Here is a 19,149-nt window from a genome sequence, read left to right as displayed (position 1 = left end):
ATTTTAAGAAATCAAAATTTCAAATTCTTTATAAAAATAAATTATCTTTTTGAAATTTGTTAAAATAACTGGGAAGAAAAGTTAGAACTAAATCTGTATCTTGAATAACCTTTAAACTGTATCTCATTATTAATTTAAAATAATAAACAGTTTTGCATAAAACACTTATTTTCTTCAGATGCTTTTCACACTGGTTAACATTTTCTATTATCAAATACCAACAAAAAAAATGTGCATGCTTTAACAAATTCAGCTAAATCTTCTGCATTCCATCCCTTTAAAATGTAATAATATGGCAAAGTTTTTTCTTAGAAGTCATCAACCAAACAACAATGATAAACATAAAGATAAATAACTAATTTAGTTCTTAAATATGATACTTTGCCAATGTAATCCTTGAAAAAATAAAAAATAATAATTTAGACTCTAAATACATTAAAAATTCAAATTAATTCTTAAAATTATAACTTAATAACAAAATAGTGATGATTTTACTACTAAATTGATCCACAAAATTAGTAGTCTCACAAAACATAACAATAAATATTGCAAGATTTTTTATATATTCAAAGACTAAAATAAATATTATTTCAAAAGATTAAATTGACAACACTTCATGAACCAAATTAATCATTTATCCTAAAAAAACAAAATACTTGTGGGTTAACAAAGAAAATACAGTGAGAAAAAATCATAATGTCAAATTCTTAATGCACTTTATGGACATGGTGTTACCAGCATTACACAAGACAATTAAACATTAATCTCAACAATCATTTCTTCACTAGAACATAAAGAACAACACGATTGCTGCAATAATCAGGGTGCCAGAGTGTTTGATCCACACGGCCAATAGTGAAATTGTTCATTGCAGCTTCTAAGAAGTACTCAAGAATGGCATCTGAAATCAGAAAACACTATTTAGTACAACTGGTCATGGATTGTGGTCCTGAAAAAGAAGAAAAAGGAATGGAATTCTTTACCATTTCTGAGTTCTCCAGCCAAAAATATTGTTGTATTTGGTCCAGAGAGCTGCATAAGAGTCTCTAGCAGATCCACAACTGCCCCCTCACTGTACACTACATCAGATCCTAGCACTGATAACAGGAAAACAAGTATTGAATCAATAAGCTATTCATATAAATAGTTGAAAATTTAACAGCATCTTAAGGAACTCTTCTCATTCAATTCTCTCATTAGCCAAAAACACCAAAATGACAATTTTAGTAAACAAAGCATTAACAAGAGCCTCATGATGCAAGAATGTAAAAAATAAATACACTTCTGATATGAATTGAAGTGAAAAATTTCATGGGACCATGGTGGCATTAGTAGTAACACATTATCTAAATTATGATTTCGGAAAACAGGTTGTATTTGCAATGATCGCACAACGAATATTAGATTATAAACATAAAAGAAAGTACTAAAAGGAAATGCTAGCGAAGTAGACAAAGGTAACTCCAATAGGCATTCAGATCAACAGAAGAAAAAAATGCAACTAACTACAAATCTATTATTAGAACGAGGACTGTAATCACAATTTATAGCAACGCAGATCACTGTGACATGTGGGAAGGGGTTGAGGGAGAGAATTTTTACCGAAATCAGGTGTGGGATCAATGAGTTCTGAGTCAGGATCTTCTCCCCATGTGAGTTCAGTTGCTGTTATAGAACCCCGTAGAGAAACATGTTTCATATTGGTCTCAATGTTCTTTCTCAGTAGCCTCAGCCTATCAGGCAGATCAGTAACAACAACTTCTCCACCCAAGAGGGCTGCAATACAACTAAGGAAGAAAAATAAGAAAGGTGCATCATAGAATGAGTAAGAACAACCTGAAACAAATTGTTCTCCATTTGCTAGACAACCTAGAGCTAGTAGGGTTAAACTTCTTAACAACAGTTACAGAAAAGGATAAGAAGACAAACTAAGGAGGTGAAATAAATCAAACTTCTCCCATAAGATGAAATCAACTCATACACCACGACTAATAAGGTAGCTAGGGCTTATGAAAAAGTTGGTAGAAAAGTATATTTAAACTAGTGGGGGAAATTTGATTCAATTATATCTTAATTCATCTTATTTCTTCTGCCATAATGGCTCATTGAAAATTTTATCCAAATTGTCGCTTGGTTGTAAAGAAAAACAATGCCAAGGCTCAAACCTCTACTTTCCTAGTTCATTTAATCCATGTGAAAAAACGAAAAGCTAATCAAGAAATTACTGACAAACCATAGCAATGTGTCATGAACAGATAAAGAAGAAGAAAGAGATTGCAATTGAACTTACCCAACCAATCCACAACCAGATCCCAACTCAACAATCTTCTTTCCCTGAAGGACAAGCATCCCTGAGTCAACAGAATGCTCCAGAAACTTCCCCAATACAACTCCACTGTCCCACATCACCGATCCAGTCACTCCAGGTGTTCCCTAAAATCAAAATTCGAAAGTACCATAACTGTGAGCTGAGTTATCAATAGCCAATTCACCGTATGATATAAATTTCAACAATAAACCAACAATTAGAAAAGGCACAAGCTAAAGCAGAAGCTGTTGGGGCAATAATGTGAAGTTAACTTGCTCATTTCTCCAAATTCAAAGCTTCGATAACATACGTAATCAACAAGGGCTATTGCAAGATTCTTACTTTAACCAACAACAATCAGCAGCATGGCATTTTATGAAAACAGTAATCAAGTTCGGGCTAAAAAACAACCAAGTCATCAAGTTATAACCCAAACTACGATCAAAATGTTCATGATTACTCAGTGTGAAGCTAAGTGGTTCATTTTCTAAAATCCAGAGCTTCAACGGCACAAGTCATCAACCAGGCCTGTCATAAAGCCTCCACCTTTAAGCAACAACAATCAGTACCATGGTACTTTATGAAAAGGGCAATCACGTTCGGGCTAAACAAAGCAACTGGGTCATCATGTTAGAACCCGAACCACGATCAAAATCAAAGCTTTAAAGCTTTTTTACCAATAATCTTTTTAACTAAAGCAGTGAGGTTAAGAGAGAAAGATACCAAGGAAGAAGGGGATTGAAGAATGGAGAGAGAGTGGCCACAAGTGTCGAGGGAGAGCTGCAGAGAAGATTGAGAGACAAAAGCGTTGGGTTTGGAAAGCGTGGGTTGCTGAATACCCCAAAGAAGCATGGTCTCTTCCGCAGCAGATTCATCTCCACCAACCATCAACCGAACCTCACCACCGTACGATCCCAACTTCACCATTGGTGCCACTGCTTCCTCTTCCTCTTCCTTTTCCATGGTGTCTTCTCTCTCTCTCTCTGTGCTTCGCTTTCAATAGCCTTCGTTTTTTATGGCCTTTTTTGTTTAGGACATTGAAACAAACAAGGCCTTCTAGGTTTATACTTCCTGCACCCCCATAATTATGAACTACACCCTATTACTAAGAGAAAAAGTTTAAAATACCCTTCATCATGAACTACACTCTTGGATAGGAAGAAGAAGATAAAGAGAGGGTTGATGATATTCTAACAATCTATCTTTTTTATACAACCATATTATAATCTCGATATTATTATTTTAATATTTTTTCATATCATTTAATTATAAATTTACTCTTTATTATATATATTTATATCTAAATTTATGATTTTGTATAAAACTCTCATGATTGTTTTATCAAATATGATATTTTTTCTAAAGAGATGTTTTGGAAAGATAGTTCTGGAAGTTATCATTTATGTATTGAAAAGTGTGTTTTGAAAATTTTGTTCTTGAAAATTTATTGTAAAATGTATTTCATATTCTAAAAAACCAGATAAACTTGTTCTAGAATGTCTTATGTATATATTCTAAAAAAATTGTTCTAAAAATTATGTTATGAAAAGTTTGTTCTAAAATATATTTAGTGTATTTTAGATAGTTTGTTTTAGAGATTCTATTCCAATAATTATATTATGGAAATCATGCTCCAGAAATTATGGAAAAGTTTATTCCAAAAGATTTCTAGAATAGGTAATTCGAAAAATTTATAATCCAGAAATCACTTTTTACAAAAAGGTAAAATGGTTATTTTAAAAAATTATAAGTGTACTTAGAAATTATGGGAGTGAAGAAAGAAAAAAGAGATCGTGAAATTATGGAAGTTAAAAGAAAACGACCTTGCATTGTTACGCTGCCCAATAACACAGGGAGATTTTCTTCCCGTACTCTACTCTTTTATTTCTTCACCCCCCCCCCCAATAGAAAATACCATTTCAAAATGCATTTTAGAAAATTTTATCTGAAATATATTTACCATTTTGAGGGTATTCATTCTGAAAACAAAGATGGTAAGAGGTTTTCAGAATGTATAATGCACAATGAAATCAAATACATTTTAAATTATATATTTTAAAATATAGTCAAATATTTTTTTGAAAAAACCATTATGAAATAGTTGTAGAAGACATTTTGTAATACACTTTTTCGAAATTATGTAAAATATTTAATACAATTCCAGTTAAGACATTACACTAAATATTTCAATAAGAAAATTTGAATTCAGTTTTTTCATAAATTAAAATTAATTGATGTTCTCTTATACAAGTTATTTTATATACAGAGATAAAACCAAAAATTATTATGGTGGGTGGCTTAAAATAATTAAAATTATCTACTATTCCTATTCTTAGAAATAAATATAATTTTGATTAATTTATTTATTAAAAGGGTGAGCTTTTTTTGAATTTTTTTAAATAATTATAAATATATATGGAATGAATTATAAAATGATAAATTTTCATAAGTAATCCACAACTAAAAATCAATTAATCCTAACTATTATAGAAAATCAAACATAATATATAAACTGGTTCAAATAACTAGGAAGTTTTTTTTTCCTTAGTTGATTTAGGTAGACAAAATACAAAATTTCCACATATAAAAGAAAAGGAAAAAAAGAAAAAGAAATTCAATTGTAGAGAACTAGGAACTTTTTCCAAAACAAGATTTTTATCAAATGAACTTAATTTATAGTCAATTGTCTCTTAAATTGTAAAATTTGATTATAAAAAGGATGATTGATTTGTTGAGATATAAAAAACTTAGAGTTTATAATTTTAAAGAGATAAAATTTTGTAATAAATGAATAATGAAAATATTTTTAATTTATTTATAGTTTTTTAAAGATTTTTTTTTCATTTTCTATCTGATTTAAACTCTATTATCTAAACTCAAATTCATTCTTAAAAATTACATTTGAGTTAATTTATTTACTAAATTTTAAACGATATACCAACTAATGCTATATAACAATTTTATAACATAAATAATATTTAGGTCCTCAAGATACTATTTTTATTTTGAGTACTAAATAAATTTATTTTTTTTCAAATTAAATAATTAAAAAAATTTAAAATTTTGGTTGAAGTTTCTGAAAAGACATTTATTTATATTTTGTCTCTAATATGTTGTCGCGCTTTTAAGTGATCTCTAAAATATTTTTAAATTTATATTTTAGTCCCTTTTCTTATCATAACAATAATATATTTTTCATATAAGATGTAGTATTAGTATAAATAATAGAAGTGGATTAATATATATCGTTTTTTAATATGGTAAATTGTGTGAACAATCAAACTAAAATGAATAATAGAAGAGACTTAAACAAAAATATTTAATTTATTGGAAACCTAATTTAAAAAATAAATAAATACTCAAAATAAAAGAATATATTATATATCCAAAACCCATTTAAACCTAATATTATATATAAACTTAATATAGAAATAATGTGTTTAATACATTCACATTACATTATTAATGAATTTAAGTTAATCAGAATTTAAATATTTTTTTTCTTAATCATCTAGTGGTTTTTAAAAACAAAATCGTAATAAAAGTTAAAACAGACAATATTTATATAGAACACTTGACTTTAACGATACTATTTCACATTAGAAGAATAACTTATATGTGATGATTTAAAATGTAAAAATATTGGCTATTAAATCTATCAATAATGAAACTTAGAGATAAAAAGTAGTTTTCAAGCTAAAAAAAAAATCACATTCCTTTCAAAGACTTTTAAGAGAGAAAAAATTGGAAAAACTAAATAAACTTAAACTAATATCTAGAAGCTGTCATACAACTTTTCTAAATTTTTATTTCTAACTTTTGAATAAATTAGTTTTAATTTATAAAAAAATCTTATACCAAAGTTTTAGAATGAAAACCTTTAATTTCTACTGCTCTACAAAATAAATAACTTATACTTTTGGTTTCATGCATTTTAAAGTAAAAGATAGAACAAATTGTAAGGTAAATCATGAAAGGCAAGTTGTTTTGAATTCTTATACTTTCCAAAACTTTGAGCTTTTTGTTCATACTTTTCTTCACTAACTTTCATTTATAGCTTTTATGGCTTCACTTTTCTTTGCATGCCTATTTCTCAAAAGTCAACACATATGTTTGAATAGAGAAAAACCTAAAGTTGACTAGTTGACTCCATTCATTGCTACAAATGCTTAAACACTAGTAATCATTTAGAATACACTAATTCATTTGTTTTCTTACCTAAACTTGACTTATTTAGGAGATTAAATATCCAAAGTTTTAAATTTGGGAGCACTTTACCAATAGAATTTTTTTTTTCAAAAAGAAAAGTTTTGAAGCTTTTCATTTTATCAGTGGGAGTCTTCAAGCCTTGTTGTGTTACACAACAACTTAATCTCACAAGAAAAATATATTAAAATTATCTTAATATTATATTAATTAAATTAGATACTATTTTTTTAATTAAATTTTTGTTGATATTTAAAGTGATTTTTTATTATTAATAAAAAATTATATTATAAAATAATTTTTAAATTGTTATTTAAATTAACTACTAAGATTTTAACTAACTAATATTTTAGATTTTAAATTAGTCAGTAGAAACTAATTTACAATATAGGATAGTTAGTAGCTAAAATCTTGGTAGATAATGGTTAGATACCAATCTAAAAACTACTTTTTAAAACTTTATTAATAATAGAAACTATTTTAAATACTAATAATTTTTTTTAGTTTATAACATGGTCTTTAATTTAGTAAATATAGTAATTAATTATTTTATATCTAAAATTAGTTTTTATTTAATATTTTTTTATATGTATATATTATTTTGATCCATATTATATTATATATATGTATATATATATATTAGTTTTCAGGGTTTACTTAGATAGAAAGTAAAAAGAATTGAAAAAACACATCTATAAGAATAAAAAATAATAAATTTGAAGTATAGAAATTAAGATATTAAATTTAGTCAATTATGAGACTGAATAATTTATTTTTCAATATTATTTGTAAGAGGATAAATAAGTATGTTTTTAGGCCACATGATTAATAGCATAATGAAGAATAAAATGACCAAAACTATACGTTTTATGAAAGGTTGATATTGTTGTTAAAAAATCAAAAGAGATGCTATTTGGTCTAAGAACATTTGATACAAAAATCAATACTAATTTATCAATCATTTTGTCCAAAAGGAAAAAGAAGGATTGAAAGCTAATAGGACAACTCAATCTTTGATTTCACATTTCCTAGAGTCAACATATGTTTAAATAAACAAACAATATTTTTTTTTCCTTCCACGTTTGCTTCTACATTAGATATTGACTCTAATGAATTTTTTTTTTCTTAAATAAATTGTAAGTAAAAGGTACTAAATTATTTTTAAGTTTTTTTTTTCTTTTTTAAATTTAAGAAAAATAAGAGCACTAATTTTGTTTAAGATATTTGTAAAAATAAAAGTTTATATTTAAATATAACAATTTTCAAGGTTATAAATAAACCTATTATATATAACAATTTTATATTGAGTGACAGAATAATAAAATTTACATTCACAACATTCCAATGGATTTCAAATAAAATAATTTAAACACACTTTCATACTCCTATCTAGATAATAATTGTACCGGTTAGGACCGCACGACCGATATAACGTTTCAGACCTCAATGTTGGGTCGACCGAATATAGTCGAGACACACATCCGTTGGGCCGACCGATAGCTCAATCCAATTACGCTCAATCAAAGTCAGCAGAACTAATATGTGATTAGGAGCTAGGTAATTCAGCCATAAACACGGTCCAACCCCTTAACCTGACTCAATAAGAAAAACTCATCACAGGTAATATAAATAACGAATATTCCAAGAAACAGGCACGTCATTATCTACGTGTACTCTGATAACCGAGTGTTGAACCCTTCTGCGAGCGTCAGAGTGCCTTCTACAAGTACCTCCATTCGTGAATCACCAAAGGACCAAGAGCCGAGACTAAGAAGGACAGGAGGAACAAGCAAGGGAGTTGAAGTGCAATTCAACCGATATTAATAGTTCTTCAGGCCCATCCTCACACGAGAACAATAATATATATTTTAATTTGAATGAAAACCTCTTTTCATAAATATATAAATATGTTGAAGTTCATCCACCCCACCCACTCGGTAGATATATATGCAGATCATGATTTTATCAGTTGTTTCCAAGTTTGCAACTATACCAGCATTCAGAGTCAAAGCAGTTTTGCCGTAAAGGGTATATACCAGCAAGGATCCAACAAGAGCAAAACTATTGATTTTGCATAAACTATGTTTTAGTTTTCCTCTTTATTTAATGTCTATATTCTACACCCCCACATAGTTCCAACCTTACAAAACAGAATTTTGCTGTCACCAATGATTCTCCTTTGAAACAAATTTCAATTTGGATTTCTCTAACTAGACCAGCTAGTGCAGTCTAGAGAAAGGTTTTCAAAAGTATGACATTTGGTTAAAAGACAGTTAATAGTGTACTAAAATAACCATCCAAATTTAATAAAAATTTCTGATGATACTGGTATGAGAAAAAAAAAATGTTATAAAATTGTTGAAGATCTCACCACATTTACTAGAAATAAAGATTAGAAATAAAGACATTTTAGAATATATAAGTAAGAACAAACTTAATATTAAAACCAGATTTATAAATTCGAATTAGATTTAAGAGTCGGTTTTATAAGTTGGAGTTAGATGAAACTTTTCAAATCTCTCACTATATTGACTAGTTGGCTGTTGAAGCTTCAATTATGACTCTTCAATCATAACTTCACATTTCATTAAATCCATTCTATACAACAACTCTGTGACAAACTAACTACCCCACTCTTCATTTTCAAAAAACAAAAACCATTGCCTCAAGTTGCTAAACCTAATTTTTTTTTCACTATCTTGGCATTCTAGGGAATCCATTTTGCTAATCATTCACTATCAACATGCAATCTAGTTTCCTTGGAACTCTTAAGAAGGGGAATGGCATCATAGTAGTGGCCAAAGTTCTTCTCACCATAAAATAATGGTTCTCCTAAGCTTTGCAATATTTGTAGAGCATCCTTCATGGAAGGCCTACTAGTAGGTAGTGTTGCAGTGCACATGACACCAAGTTTGAAAACACTGCACATTTCATCTAAGTAACTGCCTTCAACCACATCTTTGTCTAGCAATTCTTCAACATTGCCTCCAATCAGAATGTGACGCCACGCCCACTCTGAAAGAGATGAGTGTTGGTCTCCATAACTTGCTTCTTTACCGGTTGTCAGTTCTAATAGGATCACCCCAAAGCTGAACACATCAACCTTTTCACTAACTCTGGTTGATTGCACATATTCTGCAATTCAAATATGAAAAGTTAGATTGAGAATAAACTAGTATGCCAGTGGAAAGAGAAGTGTAAACACCTCTATTTTTTACTAAGATTATAAGTGTCAATCAGTTTAGTTAGTTTCTTATTTTACAAAAAAAAAAGTCAGTTTTTTTGTTCACAGATTTTGCTCTGTCAGAGTGAATGATTTTCTAGTCAATGGTTTTGGATGTTTTTTATATGAGCAGCCAAATTTTAAACTTTCCCTTGTTTACCCACAAAAGACTAAAGTGAATGACATAGTATAAAGTCAAATACTAAGTGAAAAAATAGTAATTTCAAGGACTAATTTAGTGACTCTTAAAATTTTAAGATTAAATCCAAGGTTTACTCAAAAGTGGCACAGAATTTAACTTAGCAAAAGAAATAGTATTTTGCTAGTTAGGAACAAAAAAGATTGTATGTCACTCACCTGGAGCAATATAGCCAAATGAGCCAATAACAGCTGACATGGTGCTAAGTTCCTCTGGCTTGATTAACAACTTGGCTAGTCCAAAATCAGCAACTTTTGCATTGAATTGAGAATCCAGAAGGATGTTGCTTGTTTTTACATCTCTATGAACAACAGGTGGTAAACAATCATGATGCATGTAGCTCAAACCCTGAGCAATTCCAATTGCTATTTTCAACCTCTTTGGCCAATCAAGGACCACTTTATTGACTGAACCTGGCTTAACATTCTTATGCAGCCACTTATCTAGGCTGAGATTTTCATGATACTCATATACAAGGAGCATAGAATCCTCATTAGAGATACAACACATCAACTTCACTATGTTGGTATGACGAATGTTGCTCAATATTCTAACTTCTGCACGGAAGGAGCTCTCAAGCTTCTTGTTCAACTTTCTGTTATTCCAAATCTTTTTCACAGCAACATATTCTGAACCAACATCAATGCGGTATACTGTACCATATCCACCACTACCAATAATGTTTTGTTCTGTCATTGATGATACAATGGTTGATTCTGTGAAATTCACCCTCTGAAAGGAAGTGAGCTTCCAAGAGTTATCTAATCTGTGCTTTCTCTTCCTTTGAAATCTAATAAACAAGAATGATGCCAGAAGGATCAGTAACAAGGCTACTACCGCCAAGCATATAATCGAACCAATAGACCAAGATGAGCCCTTGCTTGTTCTTTGAAGGCCAGAATTGCACAAGGCGAGGTTCAGTGCTGGGTTGTCAGAACAAAGACCAGAATTGCCCAAAAAGCTACCAGCAAACACAGAATTTTCATATTCCCTTTGAATCCTCCCAGTCAAATTATTATAAGACAAATTGAGATTGGTGAGTCTGGAAGGTAGAGAAGGAACTTGGCCAGAGAGTTCATTTTCTGATAGATCAAGCTGACTAAGGACAGGTAACTGACCAATTGCATGAGGAATCTGTCCAGAGAGTTGGTTTTGGCTCAAATTTAGAGTTACCAAGGATTTCCATGATATTATATCTGATGGAAGTGCCCCAGTGAGTTGGTTCTGATCAAGTAACAAGGTTGTTAACTTACGAAGAGCTGTTAGCTCTTTTGGAATACTTCCATTGAAATTGTTCTTGCTGGCATCAAACACTACCAAATTAGTCCATGATGATACTCCACTTGGAATTTTACCAGAAAACTGATTGTAACTTATCTCAAACCTCGAAACATTCCAAGATAGCCTTTCAGGAAGCACACCAGTGAACTTATTATGGCTCACCATGAAATTTGACAAATTGAAAGATGTCCAAAGACCACTAGGAATGTTACCAGAAAACTCATTTTCATGAATTTTCAGGTCCAGTAAACTACTGCAATTTCCAAGAAATTTTGGCAACTCACCACTCAGATTATTCTCATAAACAGACAAGTTAAGTAACATCCCATGATAGCACAAGTTCTCCGGTAACTTCCCAGTAAAACTATTAGATGCAATCAAAAAGGTTTTAAGCTTTGAGTAACGGCCAAAATCAGGAGGAAGAGTACCTGATAACTTGTTGAAAAACACGCGAAAATCCCTGAGATCTGGAAGATTGCCTAAGCTTTCTGGTATCACACCTGACAAGCTATTCAAAGACAAACTCAACCATGACAACTGCTGCAGCTTTCCAAAATCATCTGGTATTTTCCCTGTGAGATTGTTCCTTGCAAGATCAAGGTTGACCAAGTTTAATGCCTCAACCACACTTGGTATCTCCCCTGAGAGATCATTTTCAAAAAGATAGAGTGAGGTCAGATTCTTCAGCAAGAACAAACCACTTGGAATTCCTCCAGTTAAGCCATTTTTTGACGCATCCAGCTTCTCCAAAGCCACCATATCTCCAATGTTATCTGGGATTTCCCCAACCAAGTTGGTTCCATACAAATAAAACACCTTCAATTTGTTGAACTTGGTCAAGTTCCAAGGCAACTTCCATTTGGGAAACAAGAAGTTAGAGGACAAGTCCAAGTACTCAAGATTGGACAAGCTATCAATCTCAGCAGCAACAGAGCCATTCAATAAGCAAAACTGAAGTCTAAGCTGTCTCAGTTGCTTTAAATTTGCAATACTAGCAGGAACACCACCATGGAAGTTGGTAGAACCAAGGTTGAGATATTGCAAATTAGCACCCAAATGGTCAATGTCAAGAGGAACCTTGCCATCAAAGTTGTTACCCGAAAGATCCAAGTACTCCAACTTGGAGCAGTTGTAGAGGGGTGTGGGGAAGTCACCAGGGATGAGGTTGAAGCTGAAGTCAAGGTGTGTGAGGTTGGTGAGGTCACAGGTGAAGGGTGGTATAGTTTTGTTGATGTTGGAATGGGAGAGGGTGAGGGAAGTAACCGAGCCAGAGGTGCATGTAATCTCAGCCCATGAACAGTGAGAGGAAGTTGAATTCCAGTGGGAGAGGAAAGAAGGGTCTTCAAGATATTGCTTTATCTTAAGCAAAACTGCATGCTCTTGATCATTCAATGACTGTGAGCTTGTGTGGACAAGGAAGAACAAAAAAATCAGAAAAATGTGACATGAAAAGTGCATACAAGATTGAATTGGCATAATCATCTTGGTGAGTGTGCAAAAGAGAGTTTCTGGTTGCTGCAGAGAGATAAGAAGATGATTCTGGTCAGCACTGTTACAATGAATTCTGAATGTGTACACAGAAAAGTCGAAGATGGTTGGCTTGCTTTCAGACAATTCACACGTTACTGTGTGATCTTATTCATACTTATATACAATTTTTTTATCATATTATTTTATTTTGAACTCTGTGAATAAGGATATTAAAAACTAACCATATCTTTTAACTATATACTTATAGATACGATTTCTGAAATATATAAATACGAAATAAAATTTATTAAAATGTTCCAAATAGATCCATGTAAAAATTATTCGTCTTTGACCCTAAAAGAGAATCTTATTTAAAAAAAATAATGAATCATTTTTTAAAATTAGGAAAAACATGATAGTATTTTTTATTTTCTGGGTTATTAAAATTTTAATTATGTAATAAGGTGAGTTTTTTTTAAAAAAAAAATAATGTGTCATTATTAGACCAAAAGAATTTATAAGGTGGGAAATTAATGCAATAATAAAAAATATAAGAAGCTTCTACGAAGTGCAGTAATATTTTTTTATACTATAGTTATGGATCAACATTACTGAATCTTTAATTACATACATTAATATGCTTTGATGGTGATGTTGACAATGACACGAGGTGTGAAACACAAACCAATAATTAAAAAAAAAATTGAATAATGGCAATTTTAGTTTTAATAAATTAATTAAAATTGAATTTATTTTTGGATTTTAATTTTATATATTTTCTATGCATAAAAATACCCAGACTTTGATCATGAGTTAAATTAACTTTATTAATTTAATTGTTTAATGTGTTTGATGAAAATATACACTATTGTACACATGGCCACTTAAAATGAGCCCTAAAAAATGTAACCCCAATCCTTGTTTTCCAAGTGTTTATTAATAATTTTGGTTTTAATTTTTTTCTAATTTTAAATTATTAACTTTAATTTTATTCCTTGTAAGAGAATTTTTTTAATTCAAGTCCTTCATTATTATTATTTTTTGACTTATTTTAGTCACTTTAAATCTCTATAATGTGTTGTTCAAATTTCACTTTTATTTAACCAATATTTTTATATATCTCACGTTACCTAAAATGTTACAATATTTGAAACTATAGGGTAATAAATACAAACTTAATTAAATTTTAAGTATGTTATAAGTTTACATATTTTTAAACAAAAAATTAAATTATATTATCAAGCACTCAAAATATTTTTTTATTTTTATTTAATTTTTTGTTTTTAAGGATGATGTGATTATTATTCATTTTCTCATCTAAAAATAACAGTAACTTCATTTAGTTAACAATTAAATCAAACTATACAATATTTAGATGAAAATAAAAAAGATTTTAAATACTTAATAGAATATTTTTAATGAATTTTTTTTATTAAAAATACATAAATTTATGAGATATCTTTAATTTAATTAAGTAAAAAGTAAATTAATAGTGTGTATAAGATCTTAAATTATTTATATATATATTTTTCTGCTTTTCTAATTGAATATACAAACTAATATTCACGAATAAAAAAAACTTTTTTTTCTAGTTTAAGAGAAAATATATTAGTTTAAGTAATAATGGATTCGTTACTTAAGCAAGAACATGGTCGAGAAAGTTAATTTTTCAATGTTATTTTCACTTTAACGAGAATTGAGTTGAGTTAGGTTTAGTTGTGGTACTATTTTTTGTTTGAATGAAAATCCCTTTACTTATGCAAAAACTTTTTTTGCTGGAATAAAAATAGTCCAAAGAGTAAATTTAGTTGCAATACTATTTTTTGATTGAGTGGAAATATTTTGACTTGAACGAAAATTCCTTTCAATTGAGTGAAAATTCTTTTTGCTTGAGCCAAAAAATATCATAATATTGACTAAGCTAACAAACTCAATTTCAATCTTCACCCAAAATCAACACTTCAAACCATTCATAATAGATTTCAACAACATTCAATAACATTTTCAACATAAAAAACAATATTTAAATACGAAACTATTAAAATCTCATATCTTTACCTTTTCAAACAACATAAAATCAAACATTTTTTATCAAATAACATTCCAATAAAAAAAGTTTAGAACTTGTGATCACGTTAACTTCACATTTAAATCCTCCAGTATAGGGTAATATTGAAAATTAAAACTAGTATTTTTTACCTGAAATATTTATCATCAAAGTAACTTCCCAAAATAAATTAGTAATGCTATAAAATTTGAGAGCCTAGAGAAAATTATCTACTCATAACAAAATTTCGTTGATAAAATAAGTTGAAATAATCAATTTTATTAGTTGAATCCACTTATATTGATGAAAAAATATAAAAAAATATAAAACAATAAATATTTTAAAAAAAAGTAGAAACTTAATTCTATTTGAAAATTTCATCAAATAAAAATAATCTTTATTCCTAACTAGTGGAAAATGATTCTGAAATAGATTTTAGAAAAAAGAGTTAAAGATGAAAGAGTGAGTTTTGTATTTTGTTACGAAAGATACATTTAAAACAATTATCTAAAATTAATGATATTGCAAAATTTAACAAATTACTTTGAAATATTAAAATTACTTAATTATAAAAACTATATAATTTGACATGTCTAGAAACTAAAAAGTTAGTATAAAGATGGGTTAATTAAATCTAAAGATTTTGCCTTAAGCATAAAAGCTTCTAGAATACCATTAATCCTTAAAAAGATTGGTCAACTCACTCACAATAATATATTATATTCACATTGCTTACCAAATTAGCTTCAAGTTCCAATACTCCATTAATAAATTTATTATAACTCTCAATCAAATCACCAATAACATATACTATGTCACATCACTGTAAAACTATTATATTAAGTTACATTTATTAGAGATAAATTTATTTATTTATTATTATTATTAAATTACATTTATTACAAAAATAAATTTATTTTTTAATAAATTCTTATTTTATAAATTAATTTTGTGACATTAAATTAGAATTACTTCTTAATACAATATTAAAATTTATTCTAATAAAATTTGTTGATCATCTGTATTTCTTTTTATTGAACTATTCACAAATATTTAATTTTATATTTGAAATTATATAATTAACTTAAAAGAAGAGTCTCTCTTAAAAATATTTCCTCAACTAAAAATATTTAAATTTGAAATTTAAGTCTTAATAGTTTTTAATATCTTTCTCAAGATTTTTTATATTCTTTTAATTTTCAATATATATAATTACATGAAAAATTAGAAGACAACTGTACTACATAAAATTATTTAAAAAGAGGTTTATCCTGAACATTATCATAATATTTGATATTCTAGATATGAAAGAACATAGAACTGTGTCAAGTTATTATAATTTTTAATTTGTCTTTGCTTTTGGATTGCGTGACGAAACTCTTTGTTTCTAGAATGCGACGAATGGTTGATTTAATAAAACAAAGAGATGAATATAAGAAAATAAAAATATTCTGTTGTCGTTATAAATAAAGATTTTTATGTGACACTAGAATCATATTCTAATTTTATAATGTTATCATTAAGTCTTGTTATTGTTAATCTCTTCTAAATGCATCCTGTTTTGTCTGAAAATTTCATTTTTTTTTCTTTTATTATTAACAAGCTAGTTTAAAAATATATCAAACTATTATTTTTAAGGATTTAGAAAAAAATTTAAGGGTAAAAATGGTATAATTAAGATAAAAATGTAAGATTTATAAATAGTAAAAAAATAATTATTTAAATTTCACGTTAAAAGAATTTTCTTCTTTCTAAAACTCTTTTTTTTTTCTTTCTTTCTAACTTCTCTATAAGATTCTAAACCTATTATAGGAATCTTGGTGGAAAATAGAAAAAGGTTATCTTATTAGAATTTTTTTTAAAATAAGTTGTTTTTTTCTTTGAATTACTTTTGGGAAGATATGCACGGGGGAGATTTTTACACATGACGTTTGTAAACTTAGGATGAGTACATGTTAGTCTAGGATTATAGAGGTATGTTCATATTGTTAGTTAAGACTCTATGAGTTAAATTTTAGTTTTATGTGAATTTTGTAGAGTTGAAACTTTTGGTTTAGTTTTTAGAAATCTAAATAATTAAGGAAAGCTAGTTTAGTTTTAAATTGTACCTTATGTTATACACTCCAAATGTGATGGTAACGATGTAACATTGCTTTTAAATTCTCGCAAGGATTGATGTATTGGTTAATTCTTTTGATTTAAATGAGTTCATCTTAAATTTGATTTGGTTGATTGAGTGTGATTTAAATGATGTTTACTTTTAATTTGTTTTGGTTGATTATGAAATTTAATGAGTCTACCTGGAATTTATGTATTGGTGGAATTGAAAAGAATATCCTATTTTGATTTTGAATACTTTGAAGTGAGTATGCATTTATCAATTAGGTTGTTTGTAGAAAATATAAAGTTAAAAATCATCTTGAATAAATTAAGATTCCTGTGTTATCTACAATTTTTATAATTTTTTGCAAACTCGTTGTGCGAGCCAAACTTATGCTGAACAAAAATTGTTTTAATAAAAACTCTAGAGTTTTGGTCCCTATGCGATCCAAGTCTTGTTGGGCAAGTTGTTAAATAAAATCTCACATGGGATTGATGGTTGGGTGAGCCACACTCTTGCTTGATGGATTTTATTTTAATAAAAACTTGAGAGGTTTGGTTGTTAGGCGAGCCAAGTCTCGCGGGACGAGTTGTTAAATAAAAGTTCCAAGAGATTGGTCGTTGGACGAGCTAAAATCTGATAAGGCAAATGTGTTTGTTCTGGAAATTTTAAATTTATTGTTTTAAGTGTTTTTTATGCTAAAAGGTTTTCTATCTTAAATATCAGAGTTGTATTGAATGAAATAAGGTGTAATTGATTTCTCTATAAAGCAAAAGATGATATAAAATTCATGTTAGTGATTTCTTAATTGAGTTATCATTGTTTAAAATACATTGTATATAATATGAAGTATGATGTTGACATAGTTACTTCCATGAAAGAGAATACTATGTTGTGATGTATATGATATGTATAATTTTTGAGATTCGTATTAAGGAGATGTCTTGGCTCTAGTGATATATTAGAATCACGTATATAAAAATTATTAGGTAGTGAAAGTCGAGAAAGATTCTTATGACTAAGTTTTTGGAAAAATAATTGATCAGGTAAGTCACCAGAATTTGCCCTAATGTAATTTTGTTGGAGAGACATCATAATGAAGGTAGTATGATAAAAAACGTCTTAGTCAAATTCAATGCGTGTGTCTTTCGAGAGTAAAGTCAAATGTTGTGTTATATGCTAGTAGTGTTCTCATATGATTTGAAAAATTTCATATACTGTGAAAAAAACATTATTAATATTTAATAAAATTATTTGAATATATTACGAAGTGAACTTTAAATCTAATTCAACTGAGATTTAAATTCCATTTTGTAATAGGATAAATATTTTTTAAACTTTAGATTGTCATGTTTTTGTTGCTTATATATGTTTATTAATTACTATAATTATGTATTACACGAGAGTAAAAGATATTGTAGAAAATTAGTATGAATGGATGGGGTTAGAATAGTAATGATGTATATGTATACATGTATTTTGATTTTTTACAAAGATTATTTTTTTAAAAAAACTTCTTGAGAGTGTTATTGATGATATAACTATAAATTACAAATTTAATCAAAATAAATTTATAATAAATTCATTTTATTTGTTTACCTTATTACTTATTTTTATAAGCTATTTCAATTATTTTATAATTTATAAACTCTTATTTTTTTCTTTCCTATTTGGATATTCTTATTAATTTAATTTAAATATTTTTTTTATTATTTTTTCTTATTTCATAAATTGTTTTTATTTTAGACCACCAATAATGAGTAAGCACAATAATCGAGTTTTATAAAAAAATAATTCGAACAAAATTTAAGGATAAAAATATTAAAAAGTGTAAAAAGTGAAAAAGTAAATTCGTGAATCCGTACATCATTGAAAAAAAATCATCTCTGCGCACCATGCCTATTGCACCTTCGCACTTCCCTATTCTCATCTCTGTGCACTCATGCTACTGCACACTCCTCCCAGCATTGCTCCCATTCACTCCTTCTCCTAAATCTTCCATTCCATTATCCTTTTCCCCAACTTCAAATTTATTACATACTAAAAGTTTTTACTAGAATAATATTTTTCAACTAAAAATACCTATTGAGCAAAATGGAAGACACAAAAAAAAGAAATGGAACGAGATTTGTAGTGAAGAAATGAAAAGATACCTGTTGAACACAATGGAAGCACAAGCAGCATAAAAATTTTGACGATACAAACTCGCAAATTTCAGAGAGATGTGTAGACCTTCAATGTCTCTAACACCTTGGAAATCTATTTGAGACATCCACAAACAAAGCACACATGAGAAATTATGAGAAATTAGAGT

General features: G+C 28.4%; 2 protein-coding genes across 2 annotated transcripts; both read right to left on the bottom strand.

The window, feature by feature from the left end:
* Nucleotides 1–534: 534 nt before the first annotated feature.
* Nucleotides 535–3,319, bottom strand: LOC137837813 (uncharacterized). The gene is made up of 5 exons (XM_068646950.1): nucleotides 3,032–3,319; nucleotides 2,291–2,433; nucleotides 1,603–1,787; nucleotides 984–1,097; nucleotides 535–901 (listed from the first exon to the last, which is right to left on the bottom strand). The coding sequence occupies exons 1-5, from the start codon at nucleotides 3,269–3,271 to the stop codon at nucleotides 774–776; spliced, it is 810 nt and encodes a 269-aa protein (XP_068503051.1). The 5' UTR covers nucleotides 3,272–3,319; the 3' UTR covers nucleotides 535–773.
* A 5,738-nt stretch (nucleotides 3,320–9,057) lies between these two features.
* LOC137837811 (receptor-like protein kinase HSL1) lies at nucleotides 9,058–12,848 on the bottom strand. Its single transcript, XM_068646949.1, has 2 exons — nucleotides 10,095–12,848; nucleotides 9,058–9,649 (listed from the first exon to the last, which is right to left on the bottom strand). The coding sequence occupies exons 1-2, from the start codon at nucleotides 12,697–12,699 to the stop codon at nucleotides 9,243–9,245; spliced, it is 3,012 nt and encodes a 1,003-aa protein (XP_068503050.1). The 5' UTR covers nucleotides 12,700–12,848; the 3' UTR covers nucleotides 9,058–9,242.
* Between the last annotated feature and the right edge of the window lie 6,301 nt (nucleotides 12,849–19,149).

Source organism: Phaseolus vulgaris, chromosome 4 (assembly GCF_000499845.2).
Source record: "Phaseolus vulgaris cultivar G19833 chromosome 4, P. vulgaris v2.0, whole genome shotgun sequence".
NCBI lineage: Eukaryota > Viridiplantae > Streptophyta > Magnoliopsida > Fabales > Fabaceae > Phaseolus > Phaseolus vulgaris.
Note: the sequence above shows the minus strand (reverse complement) of the source record. Positions and strands in the feature narration are given on the sequence as shown.